The sequence below is a fragment of the Podarcis filfolensis genome (genome assembly GCF_964270895.1).
Source record: "Podarcis filfolensis genome assembly, chromosome: 2".
NCBI classification, from domain to species: domain Eukaryota; kingdom Metazoa; phylum Chordata; class Lepidosauria; order Squamata; family Lacertidae; genus Podarcis; species Podarcis filfolensis.
Genome location: NC_139605.1, coordinates 24586898 through 24608813, shown reverse-complemented (window position 1 = coordinate 24608813; position 21916 = coordinate 24586898). Strand labels below are relative to the sequence as shown.

Genomic DNA, 21916 nt, shown 5'->3' with positions numbered 1-21916 from the left:
GAACAAACAAAACACACAGTCAACGAGTCTGGACGATGGTAAAACCTCCAAGCATATCTCTTTAGGAGGTATGAAACTATTTTCTCACTCACAGCATATCACTTATTGATGCAAGGAATCTGCAACCGAATACTTGAGCAAAGGTTCATAGCCAGATCAGTCACAATGCCTCAAACAAGTGGACCGTGTCCACCCCGCTACTACATTCATGTAGAGAACAAGATCTTATGAATGGGTTGCCATTCTGAAAATTTATTGCCTGGTTATTTAAAAACACTTGGAATGGTGTTGGAGTACCATGGAAACTGCTTGTTTACAAGTATAGCATAGTTTAACAGTAAACAACATGAAAATCACTTGCCTTGATTCTTAAAATTTATTTTTTAATTCTTATTTAAAACAAAGTTGCACTTCATTTTGACATTTCCAATCTCAAGTATTGAAACTATTTTGGAAATGTGTATCAGGCGGCTTCCTGTGTTGCTAAAATGTATTATGCTAGCCTCCACAGCACTCAAGAATCAAATTTTAACCTTTGTGACTTACTGTAAGCAATGAAATTATTTGAGCACATCAGTTTATGTAATTTTTATACCATTAATCTCAACCCTTTCAGCCATGGGACCAACCTATAACCTCCCCCTTTCCCCCCTACATAATTGTATGGTGGTAGTGCTTTGGGTGCAACCCACCTTGGATTAGGCCCTGAACTTGTGGGTCCCAATCCAACATCTGAAAATCAATGCTTTATGCCCCTTGTGGGTGCTTAATCCTGGAGTCCTAAATGAGATTATGGGTTCCTTTGTCTGGTGGCCAAAATTTGCAATACCAAGAAAAGTAGCAAATGGTAAATTTCTTGGGTAGCATCTAATGGTTGCATGAGTGCTATGCAATTTATGCAAGTGACTGCTCTCTTTCCCTCCTCTGGTCCCTGCAGCCCCCCGAACCAACCAAAAACTTTGTCCAAAGTGACACTCCTCCAAACAGTGGGGGCTGTGACATACAGGGTTACAATGGGAAGGCAGAGTTCCCTGAAACTGAGCACGGGATCGTGTGTCAGCAGAACTCCCAATGGAGTAAAATCCCTCTGCCCAATTTCAGGCAAATACACCGCCTCCACACACACACTGTGGTGGTATATGACAAAGGCCCCACTGTTCATGTCATGTGGGGGTTGCAAACCCACTAGAAAGCTTAACAGAGCAAAAGGCCCCAACCACTGGCCAAAGAGCCACCAATTACTATTCAAGAAAGAACACTGATTATTTTAGGCTAGATATTAAATACCCACAGATAATTTCTTCTGGCCTTGAAAAACGAATCTCCCTCTACTTTTTCCTTTACAGTGGTACCTTGGGTTACATACGCTTCAGGTTACATTCACTTCAAGTTACAGACTCCTCTAACCCAGAAATAGTACCTCGGGTTAAGAACTTTGCTTCAGGATGAGAACAGAAATTGTGCTCTGGTGGCGCGGCAGCAGTGGGAGGCCCCATTAGCTAAAGTGGTACCTCAGGTTAAGAACACTTTCAGGTTAAGAACGGACCTCCAGAACGAATTAAGTCCTTAACCCAAGGTACCACTGTATTTCCCTTCTCTCTATCTTTTTTGTTACTATTGTGTATTCCGTTCCCTGCCTCCCACCCAATCCTGATTTGTTCTGAACCACAGTTTCCCCTAATTTTGATGTAAAGATAAATTATGGGTAATTAAGCCAGAAAAAGTCTTCAGTTGCAGTATTTGCAGAAGCGAAAGGGCTGGGCAAGGGTGGAGGTGAGATTTTTGCTTATGTCCAAACCAGGCCTTATTTCACTTTCAATTCACTTTTAATTTGAATACCAACTTTCTATACTGCTGTACAAAAGGCGGTTTGTGCTGGCTTGGGGGGCGGGCGGGTAATGTCTTGTAAAACTATCCTGAAATAATAAGGTGTGGTATATAAATCCCCCCAAACCCCTTTGCTTTCAACAATTTATGTTACCAACCAATACCAAGACAATTACATTATATAAGAACAAAAAGTTCAGCAGTGAACAAACATTCTAAATGCCAGCCTAGAAAATCTGTTGCCCGCTATCTAAAATCTGCAATGAAAGCAGTTTAGGCAAGTCTCTAAGGAAGTGAATTTCATGGGTTATATGGCCAGTAGGTTAAACATGGGGCATGATGCCTCTGAGTTTTACTCTTAAATTTAGGATGGATTGAAATCAAGACAAAATTACTTGAAGTCACATTTCCCACTATACAATTCATACATTTCCTAAGTAACAGTACACATTAGGTGCCATATATTAAAACACACCAGTCTGAAACTAAATAAAGCCTTTATGGTACCTAGGGGCATAATCCAAAACATATTGTCATACACCCATGCGCCGTCAGCACTGCATAAATACATTTCCTGAGAGACAAGAGGAATAATTGAGAAATTAATAGATTAGTAGATACTGCATATATCCTAAGAGCCACAGTAGCAGAGGTCCATCAAACCTGTGGACCTGTGTGCAACCACTGCTCTCCAACTCCAGATCTGGAGATAGAGACAGGCACTCTAGGGAGCCTTAGCACCCAAATGGACAGGCCCAGCCCCTTTCTCTTGACAGCTGAAAGTGAAGGCTTGGGCTTATTTTGGTGTTGGCATGCAAGGTCCCATCACGTCCACCATCCAGCACCATCCACCAGTCAGCCCCAGCTTCACTTTTCAGAGTGCTGTTTGTTTTTTAGCACTGGTCAGGCAAGTGCTCTTGAGCATCCCCAAAACTGAGTGTCAAAGTGTTTAGGAAACCTGTTGAAACTGCTGTCAATCAATTACATGTGCTAACTCCAGATAGACTTCTAAGGTAATGCTGAAGAATCCTTCTCTGTACCACAAAAGGTAGGAAGAAATCAACTTATATTCAAACGAACAACAAAACTATTCAGCTAGTTTACAGATTAATAATGTTACATAAACTGCTACAATGCATTGCCTACTCTAGAATTCACATTTTAAAAGGCTAAGTATTTCTAGTCATACACTTTCAGGATTCCGATAAAACATTCAGCGTATTTGCCTGACCAATTGTCTCAAGAAGAGAAAGTATCCTACTGCAAATACGTCCAAGAAGACAACAGATCAATACGATAACACATGTATGATAAGTAACACAAGAATACCAAGACTTCAAAAAATTATGCAATATAAAAGACAGCAGATCTCATGAGTTAGCATACATGTGTTATCATATTGATCGGTTACCTTTCTGAAATTCAGAAGGCAATGCTGGTACAGAAGATTATACAAACATGAAATTTAAATGAAGAAAAAATAGTTAAAATGAAATAAAACAGAATGCAGCAATTATATTAATCACAATATTAAAACCAGAACTAATGAGAAGTCACGTATCTAAAAGGAGAATGTAGGGAACTCTAGAATCAGTTGTGTGGTATAGAAAATATTTCATACTATTTCTCCACAGAAAAAACCCACTTTTCGAAATGCATTGTTTCAAAACATTGATTAGTAACATGATAAATGAACCCAGTATGAGTTAAACTGAGCAGCTCGAATAGAGATAATTTGTTTGTTTGTTTGTTTGTTTGTTTGTTTGAACCAGGGGTGAGAACTCAGAGGCTTAGAGGGAGAGTGTGTCAGAAAGAAAATGAACTGATATTGATATATATGTGTCTGTGTGTGTGTGTGTGTGTGTGTGTGTGTGTGTGTGTGTGTGTAACTTTGTATCAATGTAACATTTTTAACTGTAACTCTATTTTTGTAATATTTTGTTTAAGGAGAGAAAATGGGAGGTCTTTCCATCAGGCAAGAATAAATGCTTAGTGTTATAATGATTTCCAGCCACTGTTCTTCAAGCATGTAAAATCAGTAACTATTCAGTAATTAATTCAATCTCTCTCTCTCTCTCCCTCCTGCCTGGAGTGGAGTTCCTAAGACAGCTGGATGGAGTCTTGTAAGCCTCCTTCCAGTAACTCCTGCAGCCAAGCTGGTGCCAAATGTACTGCTCTGCTTTCCCTAGGACCACATCAGTGTGGCTGAGAGGGGAGTCGTGTCACCTGGGCAGCCCAGAACCTCCATACACACTGCCCAGGCTTGCGCTCCCAGGGAAGTCACTTTGGTGTTTTTATTGCAGCAAAAAGAAAACTGGAGGCAGCAGTTACAAGTTGCCAGTCTCTGCAGCCACATCAGGTGCTGAGATTCTCCAGCAGTTTGACTTCACCCCGGAAGCACACTCCACCGTCTCCCAAGACAGCTGGATGCCAACATTAGCATATGCTATTGAACTGACGTGTCTGAAACTTTTACAAGCATTCCAATCATAATAATATCCAGCGGCTTCCAGTTTGGATCTGGCATATGCTAGAAGGCAATGTCTGCACGACAGTAACATATATACCATGCAGTTTGGACCATACTGTTTACAAGCACTTTTGTCTTACGCCACAAGTTTTCAGCTCATGCCTGCACAAACTGTAGTGCAGCCTACAGGGTGTTTTTTCCTTCTAACAATAATCACTGCAGTCAAACTTGTCTGGCTAGTCCTATCAAGCTGTCACACAAGGCAACATTTCAGGTGCCTTTCAAAATTGTTTGCCAAGCCTTAGTCCCATGAACCTGGATACTTTGGGACAGGCTCTTAAGGAGTCCCAGAAAGCATTCCTTCTTATCTGCACTGTATCTATTTGTATCTGTTATTTTATTTAATAAATTTATGTGTTCCCATTCAATATGCAACATGTTAAAATGATTTAAAACCACACAAAATATCAGGACTATACACAGATGATATTAGCAATGTGAACCATAGTCCACGATTAATACACTATAGTTTAATAAAACATTGTTTAGCATTTTGTGTGAACCAGGCCATTATGGAAACCTACTTGTATGATTTGTTGTTAACATTTTTAAATAACAATTTTTATTAATTTTCAGTTTATACATCTCAAAATAAACATTTTACATAATACCATGTAACAATTGACTTCCCCCCTTCCCTTTTCATGCTTCATTTTACTTATCTATCATTCCTGCATATTTTACTATAGCCAATCTAATCATTTCTCTGTTTAACATCCTTCAAATATTTACCATACTGCTGAATTTATCTAAATGCTACCAGAATTATATTCTAAATATTCCACTCCTCTTTGAATAAAGATTCTTCTTGCTCTTTTATTCTATAGGTTAAACCTGCTGCTTCCACAAATTCTATCATCTTAAATTTCCAATCTTCCTTATCAGGGATCTCACTCACTTTCCATCTTCGGGCTAGCAAAATTCGAGCTGCTGTGGTTGTGTACATAAATATTTTTTTCTCACAACTGGGAACTTCAGACTTAAGTATTCCTAACAAAAAGGCCTCAGGTTTTTGGGGGGAATGTTGTTTTAAACATTTTTAAAACTCATTGTCGATCATTTCCTCATAGGCTTTAACCTTTTTAACTACACTGAGACTTCTGGGTATAGGGCGGTATATAAGTACATTTGGAAAAATGTTCCTTCTGTTTGTCTGCATTACCAGGACAGATCTGATCCAACTTTGTACATCTTGACCAACCTACTCACTGTTAAATGCCATCTATGGATCATTTTCATACAAGTCTCTTTCAAAGTATAACATGCGGTAAATTTCAAATCATTCCTCCAGAATTTTTCCCAGAGGTTTAGGTCTATGTTATGCCCTATATCCATTGCCCAGTGTGTCACTGACGCTTTGACTAACTCATCTTTTGGTTCCCCCTCTAATAAAAATTATACATTTTTGACAATTTATCCTTATTCCATAATAATTCTCTTTCAAACTGAGCTTTGATCTGGAAACCCATTTTTTTAAAATCTAATTTAAACATTTCATATATTTGATGTAACCAATGTGTAATTTGGCTCCTTACTTCTTCCATTGGTTTCAATCGAGGTTCACTCCCTGTAAATTCCAGCAGATCTCTGTATGTAGCCCATTGTCTATCCATGTTAATTCTCTTGATTGTGAGTCTTTTCTACATTTATTTAAAAACGTGCCACTTCTCCAAACTTTTTAATTTCATCTAAAACCTTGGGAATGCTTACATTAGGTTGTTCCACATTAGGTTTACATTAGATTGTTAGGGCCACGACATCCGCAAAAGCCTTTAATTTACCGTATTTTTCGCTCTATAAGACGCACCAGACCATAAGACGCACCTAGTTTTTGGAGGAGGAAAACAAGAAAAAAAATATTCTGAATCCTAGAAGCCAGAACAGCAAGAGAGATCGCTGCGCAGCGAAAGCAGTGATCCCTCTTGCTGTTCTGGCTTCTGGGATAGCTGTGCAGTCTGCATTCGCTCCATAAGACGCACACACATTTCCCCTTACCTTTTAGGAGGGGAAAAGTGAGTCTTATAGAGCAAAAAATACGGTATATGTTCTACACCATGGGTAGGCAAACTAAGGCCCGGGGGCTGAATCCGGCCCAATCGCCTTCTCAATCCGGCCTGCGGACAGTCCGGGAATCAGCATGTTTTTACATGAGTAGAATGTGTCCTTTTATTTAAAATGCATCTCTGGGTTGTGGGGCATAGGAATTCGTTCTTCCTTTCTTTTTCAAAATATAGTCCGGCCCCACACAAGGTCTGAGGGACAGTGGAAAAGTTTCCTGACCCCTGTTCTACACCCTACGATTCCTTGTGATCACTGGGCTGCAATATATACATGAAAATCTAAAAGGACTTTTCCATTCACTTCAACGGAGAGGACAGCTTTAGGTGAGCAGGGCTGGGTCTCGTAATGAAAAGCAATGCCACTTGAGCAGGAATTCCTTGTGTTTGCCAGGTTTAAAATGTGGCTCTTGACTGTAGCATCAATATTACTACTGTACAAAAATAATCTGTACTGAAGGTGAAATACTTCAAGCCATTACCTGAATACTTTGACTGAAGACATGCTGTCACTACAGATTTAGATAGCATTATTTGCATCTATGCAGAATTCTTCCAGCATCCCAGCTGCTTCAGGTCACCATCTCTACCCTGCTACCCTCTGCCAATTGGACACTCTGTTCGTTCGTTCTTGTTCAAGGACTAGCTTTGTTCTCGTTAATTTGTGACAAGCAAATCTAAGTAAGAGGCTGCACGCTTTGTGTTTAGATCAGATCCTTTTCTAAGAATTTCAAGTGCAAAGCAGAGCAAAGTGACAGACTGGCACGCCTGTTAAAAAGGTCACATATAACCTTTGGACTGCTGGATGCTCATAGAGTAGACAACTACTAGCAGTTTAATATGTGAACCCGAAATGCTGAAGAAAATTTCACCATCTGCATGCAGTTGGTAGGTGCCAATATACAGCTGACTGACTTATTCTATGTTGGATGGGTGGGAATTGGTTTCTTCATGCTACTTGTTAGGCAATTAATTAAATAATAATAATCAAAAAATGCATTTGATAAACAGTATTTTGATAAGCAGCTCCTGACATGACAGCAAAGTTGTCCAGCAGGCTAGAGTGAGCTAGAGTGTCCTGGCAACTCCAAGTGTTCCAAGTCATGTTCCAATCTCTTAAAAACTACGAAAGCAATATGTTATCTTCTGGAATCAGAGCTTTATGAAGCCACTTCTTTTCGTCCTGCAAATGTGTTGATTGTGTTGAAAAATGATAGGAAAGCAGGAAAAAAATTCTGGAAAAGCAGGAAAAGAATTCTGACCTAGAGGTTCCAAGGTCCAATTTTGTGAGCAGTGTTGCCAAACAGGGATCACTTATTGACACTTAACTATACATATATTTTGAAAATACATGTGAGTGTTTAGACCCTGCCTTTAATTCTTCACTTGCTGCTGCTATTTTAAGCAATCTCCCCTGGGAACCCTCAACTCTAATGAAAGAACGCAATACCTTGCAATGCTTCTGCCCCATGTTAGAGCAGCACCAAAATACACTGCCAACACTTTCTAGCTAAAGTGGAAAACATGCTTGCTGGAACCATTCTGTTTCTAATCAGAATGTGATTTCAAGGAAGTAGTATCGACATAGCTGAAGACCTTTTACACATTTATCTTTTTAATGTAAAAAAAAAGTTAAAGGTAAGGCTGAACATATAAGAGGAAGATATATAATCTGTTATATCATTTAAATGAAAACTTACAAACCCACCAGCTGTTTGTACTGCACCAAGACCACATCAGCATGATTTTACTGAAAGGAAACATCTTTCCCCAGTTCAGAAAAATCTGTCAAATTAATCTGTTAAAACAGAAAGTGAAAGCTGCCAAAATCCTCCCTGCAGTTGCACCACAGGTGAAGCTGCAGCTTGATCTTATGCTGAACATCCATGTTTATGTTTACCAGAATATCCAAACTGGGCCACTGTAATTAGAGTGGGCGAGACCCAATCTAGTTTTGGCCAATAAAACAATAATATCTTATCTGTACTGGTAAGCAAACAGTCTATCTTATGGGACAATGATGCTCTAAACGTCCAACCAGAAAAATGATTCACTGTGCACCAATTTTAATTTCCCAATATTGTTTCTCATAAAAAGGAAACTGCAATATGTTTTTTATAAATTACAGAACTGTAACAATCTAGTCTCAAGATGCTCATAGAATGGTGAAAAAATTTAGTATTTAAGAATTGGTTCAAACTACTAAGACACCAGGGATGCTAAAAAAAAATAAAATCATATAGTGATATTAAGAATAGACAAAACAAGAAAACACAAGTCGCCAAACTGCCAAAGGATTTTTAAAGAAAAAAAAAAGAAAAGAAAAAGTTATGTCTACTACTTTTTTGTTTGCAGGTTGGTTCAGTGCTCTCTCTCTCTCTCTCTCTCTCTCTCACTGTTCAATTATTTTTAAAAAGCAAACTGGAAAATCATTTAGGAAAAAGCAAAGAAGGTAAAAAAGGCTGGGCACTTTTGAGAGAATATGATTGCCATAATCAATGGGAATTCCAATACCACAAGACAGAAACTAAACACCACAGGACATGAAAAATGTAAACAGATACTCCACAATTAAAATAAAGAAGTTTAAGTCTCCAAATTAGTTATAATCAAAGAAATGTAAGGTATAGTCCAGTTATGCTGGAAACTGACAAGGTGAAGCATAGATCAGGGCCTACTAATTTAACTTTGACATGAATTATAACAAACTATGAAAATCATAGTAATCAACCACCATGACAAGTCAATCTGCTTTCATTCTTTAGACAAAGTTAACGGCAGCTGGTAAGGAGACTGCAGTGGACATGGGATACATCAGTTAGGATGACAACAAAGCTCTGCACAATATTTCCTCAATAAAACTAGAGAAATTTGGCCAGCAAAAACTACAATAAATTAAAAATCATTCATAGTAGGCAAACTATTTTAAAGACACATTTAAACTCCTCTGAAAATTATTTAATTTTCTGAAGTGGAATCTGTTGTTAAAGCAATTATATGCACTAAAGCGTCTCATAAACCCAGTTTCCTACATGTACTGTAGCATCAGGGACTGTTCCCTAGCCAGAGCTCATACATATGTACAAACTTCTGTAAAATTATATACCCAATGAACATGAGCACAATGAAGGACCCATTCATTCAAGCGAGCGGTCTTCCCACACACCACTTGTGACTATGTACTCAATCATGAATGTATCAAATCCCCCTTTTAAAGTCTTCTAAGCTAGTGGTCATCACCACATGTTGCGACAGACAATTCCACAAATTAATTGTTGTGTGAAGTAGTTCTCCCCCTTTGTCAATCCTAAATCACTAGTCATTTTTATTGGATATATAGTTCTAGTATTTTGAGGGAGATAAAAACATTCATATGATATGTAAGCTATGATCATTCCCCCTGCCACATTATTCAACTTTCTTCTAACCTAGAAAGCCCTAATAATTTTGGTTGCCCCTTTTTAGCAAATTTGTACATTTTAGCTGTACATTTTATTTTTTTTGAAAAGCAATAAAATAACTGGGCACAGTATTCCAAGTGTAGCCACATTATGATCGTGACAGTTTCCTGCATGTAAACTGCAGTTGTTGTTTAGTCGTGTCCGACTCTTCGTGACCCCATGGACCAGAGCATGCCAGGCCCTCCTGTCTTTCACTGCTTCCCGCAGTTTGTTCAAAGTAAACTGCAGTACTGCATGTATATTATTCAGATAATCCTTACAACAACCCAGCAAGGCAGTTCAGTCCCCTGCACCCTGGGCATCATACCGCCTCTCCTGGTATGCACCATGGAGGAACTTACAGTCTGCAAATAACAGATTCTGGGCCCCAGGGAGATTAGACTGGCCTCGGCCAGAGCCAGGGCCTTTTCAGCTGTGGCCCCGGCCTGGTGAAACGCTCTCTCACAAGAGACCAGGGCCCTGTGAGATTTGACATCCTTCCGCAGGGCCTGCAAGACGGAGCTGTTACGCCAGGCCTTCGGTCAGGGTTCAGTCTGACTCTTTGTGTAAGAACAAGCACGAAGGAGGTTTCCCAGCCCACTCACAGGTCCTTATAATACCAGAGGAAACAGTTGGTCCTGGCGAGTATTAACCGCTTTCAATTTTAACCTGAGGATTGTCATTTGTCCAGTTTTAATTTTAATTTATTTTAATTAATTTTGGGGTGCATTTTAATTGATTGATTGTTTTTATGCATATTGTATTATTTATATGATGTTAGCTGCACTGAGCCCGGCTCCGGTCAGGGTACAAATAAAATTTATTATGATTATGATTATGATTATGATTAGGAAGCTGAGGTTGACAGGCAAGGACTTTCCTAAGACCACCTTGTGAATGTAGCAGAAATTAATTCTTAAGCAGTGAATACAACTCACACTCTTAGATTCCACTCTAAACCAGGAATAAAATAACTAGGATGCTCACCCCGCTCTGGCTGCTCCAGGCAACCTAAATGTTAATATATTTCCCACAGGGCTCTGTATGTTTATGGGCAGGGATATGTGTCTATTATATCCCATGTAAGCCAAATGAAATTAATCACACAGTTAACATTCAATTCATTCCTGAAGAAAATGTTTAAGATAACTTTCATCAAAAAACCAGAAGCCTTTTTTACTAGGGTTAACAGGAGATGAAAAACCAAAAGATTTAAAAAGACTATTTATGTATGCGACAACAGCCACAAGAATGCTACTCGCCCAGAAGTGGAAGGAAGAGAAAGTCCCAACCAAAGAAGAGTGGATAACCAAGATTATGAACTATGTCAAAATGGCAAAGATGACTGTGAAGATCAGACACCAAGATGATAAAAAATTTAGTCAAGAGTGGAAAAAAATTATAGAATATCTTAAAGACCACTGTAGAGACTTAAAAACGTTAGGATTTGATAACACTTATAATGTAGTATGATTTAAGGTAAAAAAAGGAGATAAAATGAATTAGAAAAATGTAATTAGATGCAAAAATAGGGGGAAATTGGAAACCAGAAGTGGGGGTGGGGGAAGTTTGAGGGCTCTAAGTAATCCCAGAAGTGTAGAAATTTAAAATGATGTGAATGTATAAGAATATCATTTTAAAAATGGGGGGGGGGGCATTTTAAAAACACACACACACTCAATTCATTCCAACACAACTTCTGCAGAATCAAGGCCAGTGCCTTGACACAATGTGAGCACATACACAGGAACAATATGTACACTTTTAAAAGTACGAATTGTGTCTGGATGGTAACTCTGAAATAATGCCCAATTTGGGGAGGTGTGGTTTAGAAGTTTTAGCAGCAATCTGGTTTCCCGGTCCTAAACAACCAAAGCTATTTTGTCACTCCACTGTGAAAACACAACAAACCCACAGTATAGCAATAGTTAGATTCTGTGCAAATTACATGGGTTTGTATTAACAACTGTTTTGTGCATACACAATTACTACTTAACATTGTAGAGCAGCTGCAGTAGTAGGCAACTTCCTTGTTTTAATATATTCTCAACTCTGAGGCCTCAGCTGTGCTGCTAGGGATGATGGGAGTTGTAGTCCAAAATATCTGGAGGACACCAGGCTGGGGAAGGATTATGTTTGCCAAGGATTTAAAGGACAAGAAGTAAAGCTTATGTAAAATGGTGGACTGTTGGTTCTTGGCTTCTTTCAAGTTGTCCATATATCCCCAATGATTACTAAATATATATATATATATATATATATATATATATATATATATATATATATATAAATAATTCAAACCATTAATATACCCTCGGGGCAAGAAGGTTTTTGAGAATTCTTACAGGCAGTTTGAGGAGGGAGAGGCCACCTTAGCTGGACCACTGGGAGCTAGATGGTGGACAGTTCTCCAGTCTATTCTGTCTTCTCTCTCCCCAATATAGGTATATTGTGGGTTGGAGAACCAATTGCACATGGACTAGCAATTTTTGTGCTGCTGATTTGAAGGATGAATTAGTTCTCCAAGCATTGCTGCTGGACATCTCCCTCACCCCTATTCATTTAAGTGGCCTTGTATAGGTTCCAACTTGATTCTGTGAAGTTTTTTTTAGCTGAGATACGAGTTTTCTGATAGTTAAATCTAGCTTTATTGATCAAATACATATTTTCTATTTTAAAAAAAAATAGTGTTCTTTAAATTAGCACTCCTGACTAAGCGGTCCTTGCAAAGTAAAACATTTCTGAAACTAATCACAATTGCCCTTCCAGCATAACACGCCACAGAATTACTTAACAAGTCTGAAAAATATTTTAGTACTCAAAATGTACTAACAACTGTAACCCTGATCAAAGTACTAAGTGTGATCTCAAGATGGACAATTAAATCTGGAACAAGCAAAAGAGATATTACTACTGTTGTGATGGACATTAATTACCCCTATGGAGACCTGATTTGCATTCAATGCGGAGCCAAACCATAGCTTAACAACAAGCAAACATGCAGGTTCTCAGAGAGAATATTGCGGCCACTTTGCTCCTGCTCCAATCCTGTTTGTGCCATGCTCCTGTAAAGTTATGCCACAGTTTGGCTTTGTGTTATAACTGAACCAAGACTCATGGTTTATTTCGCTCCTGACAAAACATGAGCTACAGCCAAAGTTTGTTCTATGGTTTACTGCTCATGGTTAAATCTGCTCCCACCCCAAAGCCCAGGTTCAGGTATAACACTAAGCCGAACCGCAACTTGGCTGATAGCAGCACAGTAGTATCAGGCTTAGAAGGGGAACAAAGCAGCCACACTCTTTTTCCTGGGAGCCCACACATCTCCTTGTTCATACTAAGACACATTACACTGGCTTAGTGTTACGTGTGAACTCTAGGCCATAAACTGGGTAAATACACGTACTGGCCTCAACGAAGAGGTAAAATTTCTAATAATACCCTCAACAATCATGCCCTAGAAAAATCGATCATGAAACTGACCAGAGCGGAAGTGACCCTGGACTTAAGTATATCCGAAATGATATCCTAATATCCTAAATGATATTAATGACTTAGTGAGGGATACAAGCATTGCTAAACTGATGGGAAACAGAGACCATGTTATCAAATTCAACATATATGTATCAGCAAAACAGCCAATAAATAATAGGAAAATATGATAATGCTTTTAGACAAAAACTAGCCACTCGATCAAGCTTATAATAACCTCAAAATATTAATTTCAGGTTTAAAACAGATTTGGCTTGCAAACATAGGCCTTTGCAAGACCCTACATCTGCCCATTTCACTGACCAGTCTATGAATGGAAAGACCTTTTCACGTCAGACTCACCTTCTCTACAGAGTCGCATCGCTTCTCGGTTTTTCCCATATTCCTTGAAATTTTCTTCCAAGGTTGCTCCTATGTGACAAACAAAAATAAGAACTTCAGTTTAAGGAGTCCTTGTGGAATGGTGACTATGGAGCAAATGACATGCTAGACACTGTTTTTGCCAATGTTAATACGAAACATTTGTTCCAAGGATAGCTATAAAATATATTTGCTGCAAAAGTATACAACACATTCTTTCCCCTCATCTCACATAAGCAAGGTAGCTAGAAAGGGGTGAATTCATTAGATAGACCAAACAGAAGTAAGGTAGAAAAAACAGCTCCAATCACAGACACCTACTTAAACATAGTACATACAGTGGCACCTCGGTTTAAGAATAGCCCTGTTTACAAACTATTCAGTATACGAACTCCGCAAAACCGGAAGTAGTGTCCCGGTTTGCGAACTTTACCTTCGTCTATGAACGGAAGCCAAACGGTGGAAGGGCACCTGCAGCAGGAGGCCTTATTAGGGAAAGCGCACCTCAGTTTAAGAACAGCTTTGGTTTAAGAACGGACTTCCAGAACGGATTAAGTTCGTAAACCGAGGTACCGCCGTACTTAACTTCTCACCGTCATATATAAGTCACCATTGCAGCAAGTCCCTAAAAATAAAAGCTGAATGCACTACAACCTCAAAAGATCCATGCATATCATTTGATATATAGATGGGTTGCATGCACCTGTATATACTTTTATTTGGAAACACTTCCCATGTGACCATTTTCATTCACAGGCAGACGATGTAAGTCAGTCCCCCAAATACCTTATTAGTCATGGGAATGACTTGTAGGAACACACAAGTGAGCACATATTGTAAGATGTGAAAAAGCAAAAAGCACATTGATTAGTAAGCCATGTAGTTATTATATTAAACAACTTTAAATATTCAGAATAATGCCTTCCTAAAAGAGAGTGGTAAACACATTAAAGTCTTTTGCTTGATGTGGCTTTTGTGTTCCAGCTCAGAGCACCTGTAAACAAAAACTGCAACATAGGAATGGCCCTAGCAGAGACAAAATACCTGGAAGCATGCAGCTGCTCTCTTGGTAACTCAGGTAAATGAGGAGCAGAACATACCCTAAATCTGCTCTCAGTTGAGGAAGCATACCTATACCTTAAGGATTGGAGAGCAGCCTGTCACAGTCACACTAAGGATTACCCACATGCAGATAAACCTCGGAGAGAGGCAGGGTGGAGTTGGCTCCGGGTGAAAACCTGGATCTTCCTGGCCAATCACCGCAACTCCCCACCTATCTCCGAGCCTGGGACAGATTCCGGGGACAAGAGGAAGGCTGGAGCGCCTCCCCCGCCCGGTCCCCGCAGGCGACCAGCTGGGTTAACCCCTTGGCTGCCGGGCCGGACCGCTCTCCTGTCCTTCCCTCCCCCATCCACCTCTCACCGTCGTTCCCGTGAAGTTTAGCAGCATCGACCCAATGGCTCCAGGGCTGCCCCAGCATCGCCTCCGGGCTGGGCAAGGACTTGCGCTCCCCGACCGTCGCCATTGCCGCGCTGGTGGCTGGGGTCGTGCTCGCGGCAGCAGTGCTGGCGGGGCCGGGGCCGATCTCGCCTCCGCCTCCGCCTCCTCCTCCTCCGCCGCCTCCGTGCCGGGGCCGCCGCTGCTGCCTGCTGGCCGCCGCCGCCGCTCTGCGTTGCTCCCCTCTGACGTCAGCCACGGCCCGCGCCGACATTCTTTCCGCTGCTACAATGTAACGAGAAAAGTCATCAGGCTCTTTAAGGTGGCGCCGCCGCTTAAGGAAGCTCCGGCAGAATTCCCCTCTCGCCAGGCGGAACCGGGGCTGCCGCTACGGGCGCAAGGCTGGCAGGGGCAGAAGCGGCACCAGCAAGAGGCCTCGCGCCGCCTTTGTTTCCAGTTTCCCATTAACCCGCCGCTGCAGGTTCATAATCATCGGCCCGGGGAAGCGAACCAGTGGGCTTTTCTTTTTCCCCCCTTTCCCCCTATTATGGAAAAGGCGAGGAAGCGCGACGACCAGCACGATCGCCGTCATCGGGGATCCCGAGGCGACAGCCGGGATCGCGAGGCGCTTCCCTCCAGCAGCCCAATGCGAGACCCGCAGGGCGCCGGTTCCGAGGGTGCCATGGGAGCGGCCTAAAGCTGGACCGCGCGGCCCCACGAACTCCAGAAACTTCAGCGAAAGGAAGTCGGTTAATTTTAGGAGTCTCGCAAAGCTCCGCGCATATTATCCCAGTCGGGCCCCCGCCCCGCCGCTTCCCCCTTAAGCAGAGGCAGGCTCTTAAAGGCACAGGGGCCCTTTCCCACACAGCCAGGAAGCCCGGGAGGCAGCTCGCCCCCCACTCGCCGTCCCCGCACCGCCCGATTGAGTCTCGTTTCCACAACCGCGTAACCCACCAAATCTCCTCTCATGACACACACTGCTCAACCCCGCACTCTTCTTTTTAGGCGCTCCCGGGAGCCCGTCCCCTCTCGAGGCTACCTTAACGCCAGACGCCTCCCTCTGGGCTCCCTCCCACCTTAAAAGTTTTCAACGTCAAGCACAGGGACGGAGGCTGAGTAGGAAACAAGCAGGAAACTAACCCCATCTATGTAACTCATCTCCCGCCCCCAGCGCTGCCGCGGACACCTTCCTCTCGCAAATGTCATCCGCCGATCTTGCCTTAAAAGGTCTCATTTAATATTTAAATCGCTCCGCACCGGCGCACCAATGGGATGCGGCGCACGGCGACTTCCTCGTCGAAAGAGGCGCCGCGCACTCCCAGAGCGGGGCTTTATTATCTGTCAAAAGCATGAATGAAGACCGAGATTGCCAATTCCCCCCCACCCTCACCCCACCTCCTCCAATGCTAGGGAGTTAAAGAAAAGAAGCGCCAGGAAAAGGGTGGGGGGAATCTCTCTCTCTCAAAATAAAAGGTTAACCGCTTTAAAAGATGATCAGGAAGAAATATTATTCAGACCCCTGCTTAACCCTTTCATTGTCCTCAGAGGAACTGTGCTTGCAACTTCGCAATTTTGTACTGTTCTCGATCTCAAAGTGAAATCTAGTGATATTAATCCTTACGTCAAGTATTCAAGAGGTTTTACTTCTTCCAGTGAGGACAAGAATGGTTTTACAGCAACCATCTTCTTTATAGGAGGTTATCATTACACAGCTTTTGGAATGTATATTATTTTTTTGCAGCATCTGCACAAATTTCCTTAGAATATTTCCTTAGAATATTTTATTTTAGCATACTTCAGCGGATCACAAAACACTTTGGTATAAAAGAACTCAAGACACATAAATACACACTCAGTCATTCAAGACACACTCAGTCATTCAAAAATGTCATCAATACATACATAGATACTGAGAGTATACTCAGCAGACTGAGCACCTAACTATTTGAAAATAAAACTGGGCCACCCACAAATAAAGTAGTGGTTTCTAAATTATTAGGGGACTCCCTAGCCACGCAGAAGTGGAAAAGTAAATACTAAAAAAACCCACCCAACTCCTAATGTAGATCTAGTGGTCTCCAAGAGCTATAGCTTCATGAGTTCAGTTCAAGAAGAGTGTTACTTGGGGGGTGAGAGGGAATTGGCTTAAAAGCTTATCACCTCCTAGAGGTTTGCTGTCTGAAGTACTGAAGCATTTGATGTGGATCAGGATATATTGCAACATCTAACTGCAGGTCCCACTTACATTTTAAAAAATAGTAGGCATTTTTTAAAAAAATTAGGTCTATCCTGAGAGTGCTAAAAACCACACATCATGAACCAATAAGATATTCATATGTAAAATGCATGTGCTGAAATGCTCAACACAAGATTGCTCAAATTTAGCACACCATGCAATATGTGCTGCTTATTCAACATGCTCTGTATTTCAAAACCATGTTCATGCCTTATACACCCAAATCACGAACAAACTCTGTGATAATATATTGTCATAAGCATTATATACCCTTTGTAATTATCAATATATACTTCTACTGTGTATTTGTGAAAGTGAAAGTGATTTCTGATTTCTATAGAATTTACGTCTATGTAAGTACATAGCCATGGAGATTAATCTTACACAGGTTTCCTCAGAAGTAATTCAGTGGGGCAGAGGGCTGTTTCCAACTGGGTCCTACTCAGAGTACAGTGGCGTAGCGTGGGGGGTGCAGGGGGGGCCGGTCGCACCGGGCGCAACATCTGGGGGTTAGGGTTAGGGGGCGCAAATCCATGGGTTAGGGGGCGCAAATCCACGGGTTAGGGGGCGCAAATTACTTGCCTTGCCCCGGGTGCTGACAACCCACGCTACGCCACTGTCAGAGTAGATATGTTGAAATTGATGATGATGACTCATTAAGATGCATAAATTTCAATGAGTCTACTCTGAGTAGCTGGATCCAACTCATACAGCCAAATCCTGTATTTACTGGAAAACTCGTAATCTCTGTGTTCAATGGGGCTTACTGTCAAACAAAAAACAGGAATGCACCTTACTGGCACAAAAATACAAATTATTTTTTCTATATTATCTTTTGCAAAAAAGATATGAAAGGCTGTATGTCAGCTCTTTGTACCAGTAGTGTTTTATTTACACTTGGGAGTGGGAGAATGTCTCCTTGGCAAGACAGGAAAGATATTCATTGCCAATTTTTCTACTGGCATCTGATAGGCTTTTCCTATTATACACCCCAAATGGTCTTAAGAGACAGTTGGCAGAATACTGTGCTTACTGAAGAATCATTGACTATTAATTATATGAAACAAAGTTTATCTGGTAAATAATGCTAGATTATCTCAAAGAGTAACTGCCATGTAGATTTTTCTATTTTCAAGAATAATACAGCTAACTGACTATATAATAATACAGTTAACTGACTATATAGTTATTAGTTATCACGAGGATAAATGTACCTGAATCTACACTAAAGTTTTATAAAGTATGAACACTATGACAGTTTGACACATAGATGGCTCAATGGCATGGAGAATGTCCATGCCACAGCCACGTTACAGGAGCGTCAACTGAATAGAGCAATAGCAAAACTGCTCCACACATTGAAGTTGCTGTGTAGAGTAGTCACCATGTGGAATAATCACTGTGCGGAGGCTATTTCAAGCAGTGATGACTACAAAGTATAAAGAATATGTAATGAAACAGATGAGGCACCTACAGAGCCTTTGATCACCACCTGTAAAAAAAACACCTGCTGTCGAAGAAGAACCATACACCATTCTAAGTATACAGTATTTTCATTAATACCATAGGCTCATAAGCTTTTAAATGTTTGGGTTTAAGTTAGAACTTTTTTGCTAGCTCATGATTTAATTAAGTTGCTGGAAGCCCAGTAATCACATACATACAGTATCTGTTCAGTCAGTGTACGTTACTAATGTATGGGATGATGAGGTGTCTCAAGTTCAAAAAACACTGAATTTCAAGGTCCACAAGCAAATTCTAAAGCAGTGGTGGTTAACCTGTGGCCCTCTGAATGTTATGCTGAACTACAACTCTCATCAACCCTGACCATTGCCTATGTTTGCTGAAGCCGATGGGAACAGTAGTTCAGCATAACCTCTCGATGGCCACAGGTTAGCCCCCCCCCCCAGTTCTAAAGTGTTCCAGGTCCCTATTAACACTCAGCCACTGGACAAAACACCACTTTGACAGTACAGTCAAACCTCGGTTGTCGAACATAATCCATTCCAGAAGCCCGTTCAGCTTTTGAAATATTCGACAACCAAATTGCAGCTGCCGATTGGCTGCAGGAACTTCCTGCACTCAAGCGAAAGCAGCGTCAGGCGTTTGGCTTCCGAAAAATGTTTGAAAACTGGAGCATTTACTTCCGGGCTTTCGGTGTTCGGGAACCAAATCATTTGAAAATGGAACCGTTCGGGAGCCAAGGTTTGACTGTACAGCAGATCAGCTAATGCAATCAAGAGAACCAGGGCAGATGGGGTGGTTAGAGAATGATGGAGAAAGTGCAATTTTCAATGTTAAGCAAGTGTACTGACACTTATGTAGTCAAAACAGTGCCATCCACAAACAAGCGAGAGGTTATCATTATAGACAGAGAACTTACGGGGGGCTGGGGGGGGGCGGAGGAGATGTCTTTTGATTTACCAGAGATGGGAAAACCAGAAGTTTTGTTCCACTTTTCACCAGGCTTTTGCAGCACTAAGAAACAGCAAGCATCCGCATCACTGCTTCAAAGTGTTTACAAACCCTGGGGAAAACCAATCCCTGCCCTTACTCAAATCCAGAAGACATGTGGGAGAATCAGTGGAAATCAGAATACCAAGGGCAGCCATCATTTTGGATCCTTAGGTAGAAAGCAAGTCCTTCCAGAATCTCATTTGCTTCTTAATGTGAACTGTAAAAGTGTAAGTAGACCATTTTGAGTCCCTGAGTAGGCTATAAATTTTAGATAAAATGCAATCAATCAAGAGGACGGGAGGGCTCAAGACAGCTACTACACCTCCTACTTTCAGAACTATGGCTGTAATAAACATATTTCACCTGTAAAGAATGACAAGCACTCACATATTTTTGAACTTCCAGATGAGGGTTATTTGCTGTGTCAAGGTATAGCAGGACAGACTTTCAGAATCTGCCAATCAGTCACAGGCTCCTTCATGAGGAAATGACGCCTTAAGACTTAATTGTTAGAGCATAGCTATCTGCTCTTCTTTATCACAACTAATCAAAGTCATTAGAAAGGGCTTGTCCTCGTGAAAATGCCTCTGGAAATCCAGCTGAGCAATTACTGCTCATATAAGTGCTCGGTGAAAATCAGCTTTGGGAAACTAACAAGTTGTACATGTAATGCTGATAGAAATGTAACTAGGCATTTTTGGTAGAATGAAGGAAGTCGGAGTACTTCCATACTTGGGCTCATTCTAAACAAAGTTGTTGGTTTTTTGGTTTTTGTTTGGTCAATTAATGCTTAAGTAGAATTTTCAAGCCCTGTTCTGTCATAACACCATTCTTTGTTGTGAAAACAAGGCGTAAGCACAAGAGAAAAGAAAGCAAACATCAAAATAGACAGATGTGGCAAGTGTAACATAATGGTTGCATTAGCTACTACAACATGAAATGAAACTAGCTTGTGCTCCATCATACCAAATCAACAGCTTTTTTTGTTTTGTTTTTTAAAAAGAGAAAAAATGTATCCTGGTTTTCTAGGCACATGCTAACTCAAGGAAGCTTGAAAGAGGTACAATAAAAACAAACAGCAATAGAATTAGGAGAGTAGGGCTGCAATCCTACACCCATTTATCTAGAAGTAAATCCTACTGGACTCAGAAAGGCTTACTTCTTAGTAGACATCTGCAGGACTGCACTGTGAATCAGTTGAGGCCCTAGGTAAAAATAAAAGTCCAGTGGAATAATACTATTTTCAGAGTCCACTTGAGGCCCATTTAATCACTAATATTTGACTCTGCAACTGAACTATATATAAGGAAAGGGGCCTAAAGATGCTGATTCTGAACTGATACCCCTGCCTGCCACAATACTGCTCAGTTATTGCTCTATGGCTCACGTAACATCATTACTAGTAAAGCTGGGGTGTGAGTGTGGGTGTGTTTGTGTGGGTGAGAGAAAGAGAGCGTGCATGCTTAATTTTGTTGTCCACTTCTGGCAGCTATTTTGCATGTTAAGATGTCACCTTAGGCTGGCTGGTGATATACTATTCTACTACTGAAACATTCTTTCAACATGCCATGAATCCATCAGTATTCCAGTAGAAAGAGAAGAGTGGCAGCAGAAAGATCAATTCATCACTTCAATGGACAAGATTGCGGACTGTCAAGTCAAACTAGGAAAAATAAAGTCAGTTCAGAAACTGATTTTTCTTTTTCTTTTTGTGGGGTTGCAAGTGGGGAGCCAGTTTCATATGTTATATAGTGCAAGAAACAGAAGTTAATGAAAGAGAAAATGGTTCTCTCTTAAATCAATCAAATTTTATTTTAAAAAGTTAGTTCTCTGATATAGTTTGGGGGAGTACTAAAACAAATGGTAGAAAAATAAAGATTATAAATACACAGACAGCACCTGAGAAACCCACTTCTCAGATATGGAATTTGACATGCCTGCGTAGGGAAGCAAAGAACTGGTCGGGGAGGGGGTGTGCAACATTCAGCAACTTGAAGAAAAAGCAATGTATGGAAACAGGCCTGCCTGAGGAGAAGGGAAGGAGAACCAAAAGCATAACAGTACAGTGGTACCTTGGGTT

At 41.0% G+C, this 21916-nt stretch overlaps 2 protein-coding genes across 5 annotated transcripts in view; both read right to left on the bottom strand.

Moving 5' to 3' along the window:
* The window catches only part of LOC310757157 (uncharacterized protein C3orf49), a 285131-nt gene that overhangs the window by 221240 nt on the left and 41975 nt on the right, over positions 1 to 21916 (bottom strand). The gene's annotated exons all lie outside the window — the stretch shown is intronic.
* Positions 1 to 21916, bottom strand: part of ATXN7 (ataxin 7) — a 92417-nt gene that overhangs the window by 47979 nt on the left and 22522 nt on the right. For 2 of the 3 annotated variants that reach the window (XM_083600693.1, XM_083600692.1), the window contains exons 3-4: positions 15129 to 15428; positions 13689 to 13757 (exon numbers count right to left, since the gene is read on the bottom strand). In XM_083600693.1, the coding sequence (XP_083456819.1) occupies positions 13689 to 13757; positions 15129 to 15417 (358 nt within the window). In that variant the 5' untranslated portion in view covers positions 15418 to 15428. Of the gene's footprint in view, positions 1 to 13688; positions 13758 to 15128; positions 15429 to 16097; positions 16250 to 21916 lie in introns of those variants that run through there. The other variant, XM_083600694.1, reaches the window with a different exon arrangement.